General features: G+C 34.8%; 1 protein-coding gene across 1 annotated transcript; it reads right to left on the bottom strand.

Moving 5' to 3' along the window:
- Window positions 1-7819: 7819 nt before the first annotated feature.
- On the bottom strand, window positions 7820-10306 carry LOC115971831. The gene is made up of 2 exons (XM_031091899.1): window positions 9375-10306; window positions 7820-8910 (listed from the first exon to the last, which is right to left on the bottom strand). The coding sequence occupies exons 1-2, from the start codon at window positions 10016-10018 to the stop codon at window positions 8202-8204; spliced, it is 1353 nt and encodes a 450-aa protein (XP_030947759.1). The 5' UTR covers window positions 10019-10306; the 3' UTR covers window positions 7820-8201.
- Window positions 10307-19311: the final 9005 nt, after the last annotated feature.

Raw genomic sequence — 19311 nt, 5'->3', positions numbered from 1 at the left:
CACAAAAGAAAACTCTCATAAATTACTGTTTATCAAAAGTAACCGAATATCATCAATACAGTGATCATACAAGGTTGTTTGGCAAGGATCGTATTGCATAAATAAGACAAACTTAGTATCATTGCACTTTGGAAAGAAAAACACATTTAAAAGAAAAACAAAAATAAAACCACAAATAAAAATGGATGGGAAAGAAAGAACAAAATTGTGAAGAAATTTTTTATTTGAGAAAAAAAAAAAAAAAAAAAAAAAAAAAAAAAAAAAAAAAACTCACAAAGTTAAATGGATTTGAATGAAAAAAAAAAAAAAAAAAAAAAAAAAAAAAAAAAAAATCAAAAAAGAAAAATGGGGAGAAATCACTAAATTCCTTATTTTGACAACATATGTTGAAAGGAAGAGCCTGTATACACAAGAATTCAGGAAAATCTTCAACCACTCTTTAGAATCAGAGATTTCCTTTTTCTAAGTGTGAGCTTGGATAGAGCTGAAAGTTCCTTTCAGCTGTGTTTGCGTCAAAATCAATGGGTCCCGTGCACTGTTCATGGGACCCACAAGTACTTTTTCAACAAAATTTTCATTAAAATTGGGTCCCACTGCACTATTTACACATTTAAAAATTATTTTGTTACAGTGTTTTCAGTTTTTAGTTTTCAGTAATAAGCGGTATCCAAACAGACCCTAAGAGAGTAAGAAACGATTTTTTTTTTTTTTTTTTTTTTGGATTTCTTAGAGAAATTATAATGAGAATTATTAGTGAGACGTTAGAATTGTGGGTGAGAGAGAATTTGTGGTTGACTCTCTCCTTACTATTCAAAATCTCTTCCATTGAACATGCCATATTATTTTTTATTATGAGAAAAACTAACCTTAAGATTTAAGCTAATGCCGGGTATCACAAAGACTTTAAAAAATAAAAATGATTTGCTCTATAAGCACAAATGTTACATTACATGGTTAATAGTTTATATGAATAATGCATCTCATAATAAATTTAATTAGTAAAATCTACTACTATTTTAAGAGAAGGAATATGCATTTATTGTGCTCTCACAAACTCGCAACACTAAATAACTACTCAAAAATCATATAAGGTAACAAATAATTATTCCTATTAGTTACTCTCAATTTTAAAGAAAAATACCAAATAGATTGATACAGTATAAAGATGTGATCTACACTACAAATGCTCATACTTAGTTGTCATCCACTATCAAAAGGCTATTGATGACAAGGGAGTAAAGTCAATACTAAACTAAACGTAAAGAAAGAATCAAAGAAGTAATGAGAGCATTCAACATATTTAAAAACGTAAAATTGTCAACCCCAGGACCCAAGCCAATGATGTGTAATTTGTGCACTACGTATATTGTCAACCCACAGATTCAAGCTAATAATGTGCAATTCAAATGATTTTGCAGCCTTACTAAGGTGAGGGACAACATTTTTGTTTTATCTGTTATTGGTTAAGAATACAACAGTTTTTATTATAAAAATTATTCCAAACTCACGTAATGTAAGGATTAAGGTACTTGATATCATCATCGCACACTATTGGTGCGATGGTCACTTTACAAGTACAAGTACTTATGGAGTGTGGAGGTAAGGGTCGGGGTTCAAGTCTCCAGGAGAGAGCTTCACACACAAATACTCTTAGATTAAATTAGATTAGAATTATATCTTGTAAAAATAAATAAATAAATAAAGGTAATTGATATCAATGATATATAATAAATAAATAATTAAGTTTTTTCTTTATTTTATATTTAAAATCAATATCAGATACGGAAAAAAATTATTCATCCAGTTTGTCCCATCATGCTCCACTTTACCCCCCCCCCCCAACTCCCCAAAGACATGATGGGCTAGGGATAGGTTTTGCTCGCTTGATCTCATCTTGCCTTCTCTTAAATGTGTATATATATGTTTTTTTTTTAATATAGATACATATCTAAATTACTTTTTTTGATATAAGATAAAATTTCTACTCTAGCCTAATTTAAGTGTATATGTGTGTGAAGCTTCCTTCTGGAAACTTGAACTTCGGCTCTTGCCCCCCACAGCCTACAGATATTTATACTTGTAGAATGACCACCACACCAAGGGTGCGCGGTGGTTAAATTTATAATATTTTGCCAGTTAAGCTTTTGAGATCGCATATGTTTTACATAATAATAGGCATTAACCAACCAACTATACTTGTCGGAGGATGTTTTGACCCATTCAATATTCACTCGTCCAACTTGAAGTGGATGAGAATAGGAGGGCGAGGGTATATTGAAAGACGCAATTTATTGAGTTGAGTTGTGTGATTTTTGCTCCATCAACCCATGATCTCTCGTCATAAGAACAACTCCTGAGATTCTCACCATCTATTAGTCTTGTTGAATTCATTTTGCCATGACTCCAATAAATGGAAAGAATTAAGGAGAATGTGGCCAAAATTCGACCTTATATAAACATCAAACCACATCCACTCCAAGGTATGGGAAAAAAAATTCCTAGCAAAACTCTTTTACTTTGTGTAATTTTGGTTTTAGTGAGTTATGACTTAAACGTCATAAAAGTTTTGATTGACACCACAATGATACTCTCTAATTAAGTGATGAAAGCTCACTCAGTGTGTAAAATACTAGTGAATGTTTAGACTCCCAATTACAAAATAACCAAAAAAAACTTATATTCAAACAATTAATGTGCGGAATGATAAATATAAGCAATACCCAAATTAGCAAAACACTCTAAACCATAATTAATCACAAACACAATAGCAATTAAAAGGAAAAGAGTGGAGAAGAGAGAAGCAAACACAAAAATAACACCGGCACGTGTTATCAAAAAGGAAACCGAAAAATTCGGCGAAAAACCTCTCCGTCGCCCTTCAAGCGGTAAAATGATCTGCTAGAAAATTAGTTGGGATACATGAATAGCAAAAGACCTTCCAAGCCTAATCTACTCGATACGCCTAATCCCTCCAAGCTTCTTGCTCCAACAAGTAGGAGTGTACATGGGTCGGGTTGAGGGGATTTTTTGACCCAACCCACCATAGTGGGTCAAAAAAAATTCAACCCAACCCAACCCACATGGGTCGGGTTGAACCCATGGATTTGACAAATTATTATTATTATTATTATTATTATTATTATTAAATTGAGTGGAAAAAAATAGTAATATTAATATATTAAAAAAACCTAAAGATTAGTATCAATGTAACTTCTTAAAGGCAAACAATATTAATGACTAAACAACAATAGTAATTTATTAGGATTTGTGTAAACTAATTAGTTTTTATATAGGATAGGAAGAACTGGTTATTTAAAAAAATTTATTAATTATATAATATTATATATATATATATATTAAATTAGTATTAGTAGGAGGAACTAAGGAAATGCTGCTCTACAGTTGGTTTATTTTTAAAAATTATTAAATATGTAATATATATTTAAATAATTATTAAGTGCCCTACAATTGATTTTAAAAAAAATTATTAAATATAAAATATATTTAAAATATATATTAAATATGGGTGGGTTGGGTCGGGTTTGGCAGGTTTGTAATTTTATGACCCAAACCCAACCCGACCCACTATAAAAAAAAAAAAAAAATAGTAACCCAACCCAACCCAACCCACCAAGCCTTAAAAACCGACCCAACCCGATCAGGTTTGGCGGGTCAGTGGGTTTTCTGCATACCCCTACCAACAAGGTTAAGCCAATCATGCCTTCTTTAGCTTTCCGGATCCCGCAATAAGCTCCATATTGCATCCACCATCCTTGCCATCTTCCAATACTTCCCAAGCTCCAAAAACACACTCAACACTTTGAATGGGTGTGAGTAGTGTTTGGATATAAATCTCCTCTTAATGGGTATAATAATGGAAGATGGAAGGAGAAGAGACTACAAAAATTTCTCTCTAAGAATGAGTAGCTCTCTCTCTAATAAGGTGGGTGTGTTGTTGAAACCTCTCTTAGGGTTTTTCTCTCAATAGGCTCCTCACCATTTCTATGGGTAATGAGTGTATATATAGTATGAGTCATGGGAATATGAAAAGTCACAATTTTTAGTAAAATAAGGGAACTTCGCAGGTCACTTGCGATTGGTGCAAGTCGCGAATCCAAGTTGCGAGTTACCTTCCTGGACAGATTGTATTGAGCTGGAACCTAGCTTAACTGTTCACCTTCCTGCATGTACTTCTCATGTGACCTTAAGCTGTCTTGATCAAATCTTCACCACTTAATATTAAACCCATTACAAATAAATCCCACAAAAATATAAGGAAATAAATTAATGCAATTACAATATTTTTTGTCATGGAATAAGCCAACACTAATGTTATGAGAAAAATGATAACTTAACGAGTGATCTTCTTGTGCATATTTTCCAAAAGTCTCTTTTGTACGAATGGTCCTCTAAGATTCTTTGCATTATCAGTTGGTGTCATTTTATTGGAACATGTGTATAGCCATATCACCTCTCTCATGACAAAGTGCGACATGGTCTGAACCAAAGCCATGAAAGCCAATACCAACATCAACAGTTCATTCAATCCACCACAACACATGACTGTTATAGAGATACAAATGCAAACCCTAAGGACCAGCATCCGAGAATTGACACTACAGAAAGAAACAGTAACACACATTGAAACAAAGGCGGAGCTACATGTATGAGTCCCCCCCCCACCCCCCAAAATTTTTTAAAATATTTTAATACCATATATAAATATTTAACATTTTAATTATTAGCCTACAAAAATGGGACTTGCCACCCTCCAAATATGTGAGCTAGTCCAATGATGCTCTTAAAAAAATTGTCCAATTGATCTAGTAGTTATAGAGATTTTTTTTTTCCTCACATTCATTTTTTATTGTAAAATGTGCTCTTGTGTCTGTTAAAGTTTTGGATCATTCTTGTCTTTGAATACTTCATTAGTTCAATTGAAATTTTTTTACTTACTTTGATAGACAATTTGGTAACTTATATTAAAAATGAAAACTTTAAGGATTTACTATGAAGGATACTAAGTTATATGTGTGAATAGATGTCTATGTTTGTGCATGTTTATGAAAGTTTATATAAGCTAATAAATTAGTATCATAAGTTGGCTTCCCATACAAAAATTTCTGGCTATGCCCCTGCATAGAAAGGTATATTGCCATCCAAAATTGTTTTAGCAATAATTAATACATAAGTTTTTCCACTACAAAATTCACAATAATTGAGTTGTGAAGTTGTTATTGATATTCTTATTGTCAATTATTTGCAAATTGGTTTTATTGAATATTTTTTGAAAAATTACACTTTGTCCACATGTGGTTTGCCTGAAAAACACTTTACTTACCTGTGGTTTAAAAATTAGCATTTTACCCACCTGAGATTAGCTCTATTTGTCTTCTGTTACCCACCTCTGTTTAAAACAGGAGTAAATTTGTATTTTTATTACCAGGAGTAAATTTGAATTTTTATTACCATTTTATGTCTCTCTCCTCTCAAAACATAAAAAACTAAAAAATCAAGGGAAGAGAAGATCTAAAAACTAGGTTTTGTAAAAATTAAAACTTAACTTTTACCTCCTTTTCATGTATCAACTTTTAGATCTTCTATTTTAACACATTAAAAGTTGAAATTATGTGTTTCCTCATCTGGAAAAAAAAAAAAAAAAAATTCAATTAAGGTCTTAGTCTAAGAAGCACCACGGCCTAAGCTAAATTCACAGATAGAATTCATCTAGACTAACCCAGGTCTTTCCTTCAAGCTGACAATAGAAAGAAGATGATGTGTATCCTGCAATCCCAGACATGAGTGCATATATAACTACCAATGCAATAAACAAAGCTCCTCGGTTGTATGGATAAAATACACCAACCAACGCAAGCATAAAAATGAAGACTGATACGCCCGACCAAAATGGTAATCGTCCATACAATGCAGGTCATTGACGACCTTAATAAAACCGTCCTGGGGGAAAAGGTCGTCGCTCAAAGACATGAACACTCGTTCCCACTCTTCGCGGAGCCGTTACAAGACATTAATCAACCTTCAGACCGTTGGGAAGGGCAGCTCATCATTAACACCCTACAAGGGCGTTACCAGGCAAGATTAAAGCCTCCATCAAGACTCCACCAACGGCTAGAAGAAATCACCTGTAAGCACACATATATAAAGACTGAACCCCAAAAGGGGTGGGGTAAGAAAAATACTCTAACACATTGTTCTCATTGCTCTCCTTTGTCAATCTTTCTAACTTTGGCATCGGAGACCTTTTTGCAGGCACAGCGCCGGCGAACTACTTCCTTTCTTTCGTCCACGAATTGTAGAAGATTGGATTGGTGAGGGACGGCTTCCATCTGGACGATCATAATAAACTGACGATCAGTTCATCATCAAAGACAGTGCTGGAAAATGGAAATACAAATAAAGAATGAAGAGGGCATTTAGGACAGTGATGTGATAAACTAAGCTTCATGAATCTAAACAAAATGTAAAAATAAAAAGATCCTTACAGAGTGAACAATTGGCTGCCAATGGCCCAGAACCAAGGGCAACAGCAAATAAGGATTTGTACTTCAGGAACCGGAAAACATCACCATAAAAATGCATAATTTCAATTTTTAATGTTTTAAGATAGAAGATTTAAAAGTTGATATATGAAAAGAATATGTAAAAGTTATATTTAATTTTTACACAACCTAGCTTTTAGATTTTCTTTTCCTTTAATTTTTTAGTTTTTTATGTTTTGTCTTATCAAAAAAAAAAAAAAAAAAAGTTTTTTATTTTTTGAGATGGAGAGGACATAAAAGGATAATAAAAATACAAATTTACCTTTTTTTTTTTTTTTTTTTTTTTCCTTTTCAAAAAAAAAAGTGTAATTTTTTCAAAATTTTTTTATTAAATGTTTTAAGTTCTCATGCGTTGGCATTGACCACGATACTAGGCACAACTCTTGAAGCTCTAGTTGCTAATTGGGTTTTGTCCTCAGTCTCCACTTTTTTGTACCGCATCGTAGCACATGCATGTGACATGACCTTTACGCTTCGCTTTCCCATAAAAGCTGCGAACAGTCCTTCCTAGTGAAGTAAGAGCAAGACACGACCGTGACTCATGATTCTCGAGTGCAAACGAAGCACCTTAAGGCAAGTCTGTGCCTTCGCCTTTGTTTGTAGTTTGCGTCTAGCCCACTATTATAGTATTTTACACCTATTCTTTGCCTGTTAGCCAAAACCACAGTACACCATACCATTACCACACTGCACCCAACGACCCCACTGACTAATTTGTCCACCTCGTTTCCTTTCCACCAGTTTGCTATGTAATTTTTTAATTCAATTTTTGGGGTTGGAACTTCATGGTATTTGCCTATTTGGTCCCCTCCTACACAATTGTAAAGCGCAAAATATAAAAATAAAAACTGGACCCAGCCATACGCACGCTCTACCAAACTCATGTCCTACCACTACCAAAAAAAAGATGAAATTAATTATTCAGTACTTAATTTTAATGTAGCTTTGTTCAAATTTCGCTCGTGTGAAAGAAGTGGATCCGACTTCTCCAAGGTACATTAACAAACAATGTTCTTAATCTGCAAGCCAGCTGCGAAAACGTACCCATTAATTAAATAATACCGCTAGCCAACGAAGTCACAAAGTCATTAACAAACTACTCCTTAATTCTGCGCAAAGTCATTAATAGCTTCCCAAAATGTGCACGGGTACCCAAGCCACATTTATTCAAATAAACGAACTTACAGCTATCATCCACTTCTGTCAACAAATGAAGTCATAATTAATACCTGTATTTTTACACATATAACGTGCACGCATAATAATAACGTGTACCTGTTCTTTATTATTTATATACTGCAAGTATAAAATTAGGAATTATATAAAAAATGAAGATTATGGAGTCAGTCAGCGACTAAAAATTTATCGAAAACAACCCCGCAAGTTTTTTCAATAAAAAGGAAAAAAAAAAAAAAAACATAATCAATACAAGCCACACAAGTAAAAACAAAGCGTGCCCTGTCTACCCCTCTCTCTCTCACTGTACAGTCTGTAGATTGTTTGTTAGTAGTAAATCTCTCACTCACAGCCGATGGAATCCAAATTCCATCGAAAACCCCAATCACAATTAACCAAAAAAAGATTTGAATAAAAGAAAAAAAAGAAACGAATTGAATAATCATGATGAATCATCATGATCCATTAGCTGAGCAAATCATGTGGCTGGCAAAGCTCTTTCCTGAGTCGATGAGAGAAAAGCCTACAGGCATCCATACTAAGATCGAGAGCTGCGGCTAAAGCCACGAAAGCAGCAGCGTCCTCCGTACAATTCACGTGTTGCACACTCACTTCCACGCTGGGTTTGCTGCACTTACTCTCTCCTTCCACGCTAGCCGACATTACAAACCCTCTGTACACGCAATATGGCCACAGCCCCAACCCGTAGTCCCCGCTACCTCTCGGACTGCACGCTGGCGAGTTCGAGTTAACCGGCGTGACTCGACCGTTCGAGCTCGACCCCAAGTCGATCAAGAACTTCCCTCCTTTGTGTGAGCTCAATGTCGATTCCGCCAACACAATGCCGGCCGCGCCCATGTCCGGGATGAGCTCGAATCGGTAGCCCAACCCGTCCGAGCCGCCTCGCTCGCGCCACGCCTCGAGGCGGCCCCAGGGTTTCCATGTCCCGTCTCCTGGGCGGAGAATGAGCCAGGATCCCGGGTTGGACCGACTGACTCGGTCAGACCCGGGTGAGGCAACGAAAGGAGTGACCATTGATGCTGCGGCAACTGGTGAGCCGGAAAGATCGTGGACCGTTATGGACCATCCCTTTCGTTCCTTTCCTGGTCGTTCTCGCTCGCTCCCAAATGAGCTTAGCCAGCTTCTCGAGCTGCCTAGGTCGGATTGTAATGATCTGAAATGAACAGTAAAAAAAAATGGGAACAGTTTAATTAACAAGCAAAGAATACATGCATTGAAGAAAGGTCATTTAACTAATTGAATAAATATGGAACACGATCTTCAAACTTTAGCTTTGGGATTTTTCAAAAATAGTAAAAAGCCAAAACACCTGAGGATTAAAAGAACAGCAAAAAGTGCCGAATTCGATTTCGTGATAGCTTTACCGTACACTTTTAATTAGCTTTAGTTAAATTAGTTTTACTTCTTCAAACATTCAAAATTACACCAACGAAACTTTACCAAAGCCCTAAATATCCATAAATTAGGAACAGATTATTTATTACACCAAGGCATTTTAAAAATTTTACAGTTAAACAAAAGGAGAAACACGAGGAATAATATAAATGTAAAACCCTAGCGAAAAGCGAGAAGAAACTGAAAAGGAAAAATAAAAGGGAAATGGAAATCCTAACTAACCTTGATCTTTGATTCCGGTCACCGGTGCTTCTGAAACTGAATTTGCAAGTAAAAACTGGTTGCCTAATGTTGCCTTGGATCTGAAAAACTTGTGGACTACACTCAGGCTCGCCATCGAACTGAAACACGAACCTTGGATCAGGCTCCGCCTTCACATTCAAGTGGAATCGCGCGGAGGAGCCTTTGGCTTCTTTCCCCACCGAAATCCAACCGTTGTGAAAAACAGTACAAGGCCTAGACTCCGTTCCCGCCAGATCCAACGGCACGGACACTTTCGCCAACAACTTCCCGGAGTTCACGCCGCAGGTAGTACCTCTCCGGCCGGTGTAGATCGAGATTCTCAAGCTGAGTTTCCCGGCGAATATCGATTTTCCGGCAAATATCGATTTTCCGGCGAACTTTTCGAGATCGGACTTGCTCAAGTGAAACGTAGCCGCCACGTTATGGACGTGACCGTCGGGAAACTGATTCTCCGGCGGAATGAACGGCACGACGGCGGTCTGGAGCGGAAAGTTCTTGAGCTTGATTTTGCAGAAACATGGAGAAGAAGAAGGATGAACAACGGAGCGAGCGGGCTTTGAGGCAACAGGAATCTTGAGGGCCAAATTGCCTACGGTCAAGCGCAGAAAAGGGCACGGATCCATAGTTTCCTCGCCCTCGCTTCTCTGATATTTTTTCTATTTTGAGAAAACACCGTTAACTCTTCCAAGACTGAGTACAATGCGTACTGCCACCACAGCTGCTACAACCTCCAACTCCAGACACAAACCTTCATGTTATTAATTTCTCTCTCTATGTTATCTGAACAGAGAGTAAGGTTAAAAACCGAAACTCCTGCTCTCTCTCTCTCTCTCTCTCTAAAAGAGTAAAAGAGTACGGAGGTGAGAATGGGGGATATGAGGGTGGTTGAAGAAGCTTAAGGGGTTTAGAAAATAGAGTTAGTTGCGAACAGCCTGTTTTTTTGTTTTTTTTAAATATTAATTTTTTGAAATTTGAGGGAAGAGGTTGGAAGACAGCTGGGTACAGGCTGGCGCTTAGTGGCAGTCGGACCTGAAGTTGACGGTATCTGAGGTCTCTCTCTCTCTCTCTCTCTCTCAATACACTCACATCACACCCGAGCACTGCAGCTGACCCTGACCAACTGACCAACTATACCCCCTGTTTTACCTGTAGGCTCCACCGCCTCTCCATCAAATCCCTGATTTTTTTTTTCTTCTTTTTTTTTTTTTAACAAAATCTTTTCTCGTCCTTATGACCAATTTATCCTTGTTTTTTAATTGGCTACAATACTATGTACTTATGACGGCGTTAGTTGATCGTGATATATCTTTAGTGTGATGTACATTATTAAATATAATATTAAAATTTTTAATTTTTAATTTTTTTCTAACATTACCATAATTTAAAATTTAAAATTTTATCATATCGTCTTAATCTCATTACCTTCCTAAAAAATATAATATTGTATTTTTATATCAAGATTGCATTAATGTAAGATTATAATAATGTAATATTATGACATAATGTAACATCACGGCGAATCAAACATCTCCTTAAAATGATGTACTATCTACTTATTAGGGCATTATTTGATCATAATGTGTTCTTAATATGTTGTACATTATCAAATGTGACATTAAATTTTTAGTTTTTTATTATTTTTTTTTCTAACATAACCATAATTTAAAATAGAAATTATATCGCATCATCTTAATCTCATCATCTTTCTAAAAAATGTAATGTTATATTTTTGTATCGAGATTGCATTAATATAAGATTATAATAATGTAATATTATGACGAACCAAACACCTCCTTAGAGGAATCTAGGGGCTAAATGAATGTTGATGCAATATATTTTTGACATGTGGAGCATTTATATTGGAATTAGTGGGTCCTATTTCGTAATGCGATATTTTAACAACAAATTCTAAATAACAAACTAATACCAGTTACATTATGAGCCGTCGCTTATTTATAAGTCATAGTTATATTTTAAGCCACCACTAACATCATTTGTTTATAAGTCAATAACAAATTATAACCTAAATTTTGTTTGAAATTGTTATAAAAATGTTTGATAGGAGGTATTATTTTTAGAATAGTTTTAGGACCACAAATTATTCTATAACTTTTTTGCTACAACTCTAACATTTCAAAGTATGAGTAGTTAACAAATACTAGTTATATTTTGAGTCATCGAAAACCATGGCTTGTTTATAAGTTAAAGTTATATTATAAGCCACCACTATCATCGCTTGTTTACAAGTCAATCACAAATTATTATCTAAATTTTGTTTGAAATTGTTATAAAACTGTTGTGTATAGTAACATTATTTATAGAGTAATTTTAGGTTTACAAATTATTCTACAACTTTATTGCTCCAATTCTAACTTGCAAATGGTGAATGATTAACTATTATTTACACATAAATCCATTATTTTTCTTTACCAATCATACTTTGCCATTTCATAATTGTGACAAAAAGTTATGAACAATTTTATAGTCCTAGACTTTTCTTTATTTTTAATATAATTTATAAATACTGATGAAGGTGATTTTAAAGTGGCCGTGTGATCTGTATTACTGTATATTTGGCTACATATAATCAGGGGTTTGAGAATCTTTGAGTTAACGAGGATGGACAAGCTTGTTGGAAACCCTGCTTTTGACACGTGGCATTGTCGAGTTGTTTTTTGTACCTGTGAGATGGAGTACAACCGTGATGTGGGGCTTCGTAGTTTGAAGCATGTCATCCTGATGTCATGCAATACTTAGAATATTTTAGGTGTATTTTTAGTCTCTATATTTGAATATTTTTCTATTTTACTTCTTACATTTTTATTTTATTGCTTTTAATCTCTAAATTAAAAATGCGTTTTTTTTTGTTATTCCTGTCAATCATTTAACGAAAATATCTTGTGTAGCAAATAGAGTACAATGTTGACACACTAAACATTGATGTGACTAATAAAATAATATTAAAATATTTATATGATATTAAAAAAAGGTCATCTCAGCATTTAATATAATTAAAAAATATCAATTTTAATAAAAAAAATGAAAAAAAAAAAAACAGAATTGAGGCTCAAAATAAAAATGAATTCATATATAATTTCATCTTAAACGTTAACACAACCCATAAAATTTAATCTTAAGAACACAAACTCATGACACAACTAGAATACAAGATCACAAATACAATAACCTCCACAACACAAATACACACATAATCTCGAAACCTTCAACAGATCAAACATCATAACCCATTAAGACTAAAACATCTCAAATCCAAAACACCAAAAACCCATTGAGACCAAAACCTAGCAATCATGATCTCATTGAGAGAGACCCACTGATTTGAGAGAGAAACACCGATCTGAGAGAGAAACTGAGTCGAGTCGTGTTGCCTTGCTCTTTCTCCAAACCTCGACCTGATACTTTCAGTTGTCCATATATAAAAAAACAGAAAGAGAGAGTTAGAGAATGTCTTTGGCGAAGACGATGCGGCAGAGAGAATTATCGATGACGACGTCAAAGGAAAACAGGGCGAAGGTTGAAGAGAAAAAGGGCCAGATTCACTGCCAATCTACTCCAAATCACCCTCTCTCTCTCTCTCTCTCTCTCTCTCTCTCTCTCTTTCTCTCTCTCTCTCTCTCTCTAAATCCAAATCCAAACCACTGTTGACCTCAGCCCCTATCTCTCTACCCAAATCCAAACCACCACATCTCAACCGCTCTTTCTCTAAACTCATATCAAAGCCATATCCCCAAAAACTACAACCTGAACTTAAAGAGAAAAAGAAATAAGAGAAAGCCAAGAGGGAGAGAGAGATAGGAAAATGAAAAACGAGTGGCACCGTGTTTGAGTTTTGTGTTTATTGATGATGTTGTGTTTGATTGACAAGAAAATTTAAGAAAAATTATGAAAGTTTCTACAAGTTTTTTTTTTTCTTAATCTTTAAAACTGAAAAGAAAAAAAAAAGTTCTTTGTTTTCAATTTAAATTTATTTGTTTTTAATTTTTAATTAAAATGCTGAGGTGACATTTTTAAATGCCAAATAAATTTTTTTAATATTATTTTATTAGCCACGTAAATATTTAGTGTGCCAGCTGTACACTTTGTTTGCCACGTAGGATATTTCTGTTAGTGAGATTATGGTAGAGACTAAAATGTAACGTATTTTTCATTTTGAGGATTAAAAGCGATAAAACAGAAAAGTAGGAACCAAAACAGAAATGAGGCCAAAATGTATGGACTAAAAATACATTTATGCCAATATTTTATTTAGGGCAAATTACAAAGTTGGTCTCTATCCTTACATCATATTTTAATTGTGTCAATTTGATTCTTAATATTTTCAGTGTCGTGTCAATTTAGTCATTATCATTATTTCTAAATGGAAAAAGTTGATGTATCAAACAGATTAATAAAAAATTATTTTTCATGCGACATCATTGGCCAACTATACCACTATGTCAGATTAAAAATAAAAAATAAAAAACCTGAGACACGGTGAGATCAGTATCATCTCACAAAAAAGTCTAAAATCCCTAAAATGAATCTCCTAAGGGCAAGAAATTGATATCACAGTTAAGTACTTCAAGAGATGTTATTTGGCCCTTGTTCATGAATCTTTTGGTTGATAATTTCAGTCTCTTTATCATCACTTGTATATATCTTTCTAAAACCTTCTTGGCCACAGCAACGTGTTTGGATTTCTTGGCCATAGCGACGACTTTGTGTTATCACTTGTACGTTTTGGATTTCTCAAAAGCACTCCTCTACTGAGAACAATACACTCATTTTCTACCCTTTTCTTTGTTTCCACTCCGCCTTTTGATTCTTCCGCGCATCAGAACCTTCAAGAAGCCTATACAAAATTTCAGACAAATCTTTCATGTATTCAAAATCAACGAGAGACACTGGCGTACAGCTCTGGCGTCTCTGATTGGATTTAGGTGTCTTTGTACAGCTCTGGCGTCTCTGACCTGATCTTGATTTTAATGGAGGAGAGTGATGGGGATTTTAGTGAGATGATACTGATCTCATGTGGCTCAGAATTAATTTGGAATTAAAAAAAAAAAAAAAAATTTGACGTGATGGTACAGTTAACAAATGACGTTGCATGACATAAATTTTTATTATTTTATTTCGTATGTCTTTTTTATTCATTACAAGAGGGCATAAATTTTAGATCTTATATTTTGACATTTTTTCATTTTGATCTTTATATTTTAATTTCATTATTTTTAGTTCTTAAATCAATTAACATGTATTATTTTGATCATTTTCATTTAGGGATGGCAATAGGGCGGAGCAGGGCCGGGCCGAAGGATGGGGTCTTCATCCCCGTCCCGCATGGTTTTGCCTTACCCCATCCCCATCCCGCCCCACATGATAGGGAAAACTTTCTCACCCCATCCCCGCCCCTTGGGGCCCCGTGAAACCCCGCCCCACCCCATAAAACTTTACTTTTTGTTAATTTTCCCTACAACTAGAATAATTTTTTAAATGAAACTTATTTCATTAATAAAAATATACTTGAAATTACAACTAAATTTATCCCATCAAATCAAATCAATTTTTAGAAAAAAATTGAATAATATATCTAAGTATTTAACAAGACAATCATAAAAAATAAAAAAATAAAAAATCTCATAGTATAACATATAACAAAATAAAGGTAGAGAACCACATTGGGTAGAATAAAATAAGCTAATATTAATATGTTTGTTTAAACAGTAGAGTTTTAGATTATGAAAAATTTATAATTATAACCCTTATCAACGCAAAGCGGGGTGAGGACGGGGAGGGGCGGGTCTAAAAAGTTTAAACCCATCCCCACCCCGCCCCGTGGTGCGGGGCTAAAATCTTGCCCCATCCCCACCCCACCACCTTTACGGGGCAGGGAAAACCCGTGTGGGGTAAAACGGGGAGGGACGGGTTATGTGGGGTGGGGAAAAATTGCCATCCCTATTTCCGTTAGTCAACAGTCGAAAATATCTGAGGTGGCTAACAGAAGACTTAAATATTATTAAAAATCCATATCACCCATGACACATCAGCATATAAATTTAAAAGATTAATTTATTAATTTTAACTAAATAAAAACAGAATTAAAAACCAAAATTCACATGAATTAAAATCTAAAAGTTTCTTAAACAAGAACACCAACCCAGATCTAAAAGTTTCTCCCATTGTTTTCATGGCAGCCAAACAATCAAATATCAAAAAAGTGCATAACAAAAGAAATGCCGTTGTGTAACCCAGATCTCTTCTTTATTTTCTTCTTCTTCCCTAGATATTTCTCAGTTTCTCCGCTTCCCATTCTTTTCATCATTATTTTTTCTTTTTATTATTTTGTTGGAAGATCATGCCTTTGTTATGTTATTTGTGTTCTTCCCATAACTGTTCATGTTCTTCCTCACTGATCATGTCTTTGTTATGTTCTTTGTGTTCTTCCCCACTTCCCCATAATTGTTCATGTTCTTCCTCACTTTCCTAGAATGGTTCATGTTCTTCCTCAAATAACTCGTTGCCCAGAAAATTATAAAAATCAATATTTTTTTGTTTATCTTCTTGTATTTTCTTAGCGACCAAACATGCAAAACACACAACAATCTTCAAATGAGACCAAAACACATCTCAACCAAAACACTAAAACATCTCTACCAGACCCAACCAACCAAACATCAAAACCCAATCAAACAAAACAATAGACCATGAAAATCCTCCACCGAGCCACCACCTTCAAACCCCACCAATGGCCAAAAAATTCAGATCTACCTACCACCTGTGATCCCAACTGACCACCGCTACCCAAATCTAAAAAAATTTCCTTTCATAAACCATGTTATCCCTTTTCAAATTTATCAAAAATGCAAAAGAAATATAGCAGACTCAACCCAGATAAAGAGAGAGTGAGATGAGAAAGTGAGGAGGGAGAGGGGTTTCAAATCTACCTAGAAACCCACATGATGGCGTCGGCACCGGCATCTTGCCACCTCACCACGCTCCTCAACCTCACCCTCACACTCATGCCCACTCTCACCATCAGCACCAACAAATGATTCTCGACGATAGCAGTGGCAGTGACAACGACCATGAAGTCGAAGTCGAAGTCAAGGTTCCCAGAGCTGAGACATGGGTCCAAGACGAGAGCCAAGACTTGGGTCCAAGCCGAAGTTGAACAAGCACTTGTGGGAGTAGATTTCATTGGAGATGAGAGAAATCGATCACCCACTATGTGCACCAACAAATAGAGGAACTTGCTTAAAGAGTTCTAGAAGGCTAAGCACTAAGATAGAGGGTGTAACGGCCTCACCCCAACTGTGTAGATATTGTCCACTTTGGGCCTCATACCCTTCATGGTTTTGTTCTTCCCTAGGTTGTGCTGGGGAAAAGGCCTCTACACATTGAAGGGAGGTCATTCCTTATAAACACATTTTCATGTGCTTCCCTAGGCGATGTGGGATTCCATGGAATGCAGGACGCCCCCCCCCCCCCCCTTTTTGGGTCACTACAGAGGGAGAAAGAAGAAAAAGGAAAAGAAAGAAAGAAGACAAAAGAAAGAATGGGAGGCGAAGAAAGATATGGGGAAGAAGAAGAAAATAAAGAAGAAAAAGAAACTAAGTACAAACAAAACATATCTATATTCCACCATATTTTTGTTTTTAATTATGTTTTTTTTTATAATTTTTAAATTGATAAATTTAATTTTTTAAGTAAGATGTTGATGTGGATGCTGACGCAGGTGTTGAAGTTGCATTTTTTTAATTTTATTTCAATAGACACGTTAGCATTTACTGTGCAAATAATGCACTCCGTTAGCCTCCTCAGATATTTCCGGCTGTTGACTGACGGAAATGATCAAAATAACACACGTTAATTGATTTAGGGACTAAGAGTGGTGAAATTAAAATGTAGGGATCAAAATGGAAAAAAACCAAAATATAGGAATTAAAAGTGCATTATGCCTTAAAAGAGATAATGGACGTGACTAAATTGACATTATACTGAAAAAGTTAAAAACCAAATTAAATTGACACAGTTGAAATGTTAGGGACTATATTAAAATATAATGTAAAGAATAATGACTAACTTTATAATTTACCTTTTTACTTATTTATTTCCTTTTTAAAACAAAGAGAGGGAGCTCGATATGAAAGCCCGTAGAAACTATGGGCTGTTTCAGAAATACCACCTCAGCACCTTTATTTGGTGTTTCAAGTTTCAACCCAAAAAATAGGTGATGAATGTCTTTAAGAAAGCCACATCAATAATGGTTCTCTCTCTGGTGACACATTTTCTAAACAGGCCATTAACTTGAAGTTTGAAGTTTGAACTTGAAGGCTGGATACAAGTTGGCAAAATCAGGACAAGAACTGTGCCAAAAGATAATGTGCATTGAATTTATGTAAACAAATGGGACTTTTTTTTTGCGGTTAACTTTGGGGCGTGGTAGTCACGTATACACCCTGTACTACTACTTGGCTGCTAGCTTAAGCATTCTTGTATTTATGGTTCTTTTTTAGTTGCGGTACATTATTAAAGTGGGGGCTCAAGTATATAATCCTACAAGTTTGAAGTTTGAACTTGAAGGCTGGATACAAGTTGGCAAAATCAGGACAAGAACTGTGCCACAAGATAATGTGCATTGAATTTATGTAAACAAATGGGACTCTTTTTTTGCGGTTAACTTTGGGGCGTGGTGGTCACGTATACACCCTGTACTACTACTTGGCTGCTAGCTTAAGCATTCTTGTATTTATGGTTCTTTTTTAGTTGTGGTACATTATTAAAATGGGGGCTCAAGTATATAATCCTACTCTCTCTCTCTCTCTCTCAGAAATACCAAGCATTATTATTGAAAACAAAAAATAAACCATATCGGTTAAGAACTTAAGAGAACATTGTTAATGTGTGAAAGAACATTCTCTATTCACACAGTGAAACCTCTAACATGCCTAGCAAGACTATGAGTTACAGAAATCCTCTGTTAACAAATATGATAAAATTTAAGAGAACAAAAGAGATCTATAAACAATTTTGCTTCACCTATAAGGTGCCCATATGTAATCCTACTTAAACAGTACAAGATTTGAGATATTTTTAAATAAATTAAATTAAAACCATGTTTGTTGTTCTATATTTAGTTTCGAAATATACGAAGTTTTTCTCTGGTCCTTGGTTGAGCAAGATACATTGAGGGATATGTGGAACTATCTATTTTAGTTTTAAAACAATTACTAAATAGCTCAAACAAGCAAGAAAAGGCTCACTCAAGAGGTGCATCGTCGCCAAAGCCAAGCAGTTGTAGAATTTTTTTTTTTTGGGTAGAGTTATGCAGCATATTAAGGGAAATAAGCATTTTTATGCTATTAATGGCAGGTAATAACAACCTCGTAAACAATTTTTGAGTGCTTGTTGCAATATAAAGTTGACATTTCATTTTTATAAATAAATAACCATATTCGTGTTGGTTCTAGGAATTTTGTTTCAATTGGCCACTAAAAAACTTAAATTATACAAAATTTAATAAAGAGACAACTTAATATATCAACGTCACAAAAAAAAAAAAAAAAAAATCACACACACACACAAAACAAACACACAAATATATGAAATATTACAATTTCTTTGTACTAGCAAAGAAAAATAATAATAATAATAATAAGAGATAAAGTGGAAAGTGATAATGTTAATATAAGAATAATAAAGTGAGAGAGAGTCTAAAATGATAATAAAGAAGAGAAAAATAAATGAAGAGAAAGAGAGAGAGAAAAAAAAATGATATTTGCTATAATTACCTCTCTCCTCTCTATAGGAGCCCTTCCTCACGTTTCTAACGAGCACTCCCTCCCCTAGGTCAATCCTAAGGGTATTTCTCTTTTTCTTTTTTATTCTATTGTCTTAGTCTCTATCACAGGTGCTA

Source organism: Quercus lobata, chromosome 12 (assembly GCF_001633185.2).
Source record: "Quercus lobata isolate SW786 chromosome 12, ValleyOak3.0 Primary Assembly, whole genome shotgun sequence".
Classification (NCBI taxonomy): Eukaryota; Viridiplantae; Streptophyta; class Magnoliopsida; order Fagales; family Fagaceae; genus Quercus; species Quercus lobata.
The sequence above is the reverse complement of the archived record's forward strand: the minus strand, read 5'-3'. Positions and strand labels throughout refer to the sequence as shown.

Coding starts and splice junctions, on each gene's coding strand:
- LOC115971831 (XM_031091899.1), bottom strand. CDS start 10,018: ATGGATCCGTGCCCTTTTCTGCGCTTGACCGTAGGCAATTTGGCCCTC. Junction 8,911..9,374: donor GACCGGAATCAAAGATCAAG/GTTAGTTAGGAT, acceptor TGTTCATTTCAG/ATCATTACAATCCGACCTAG.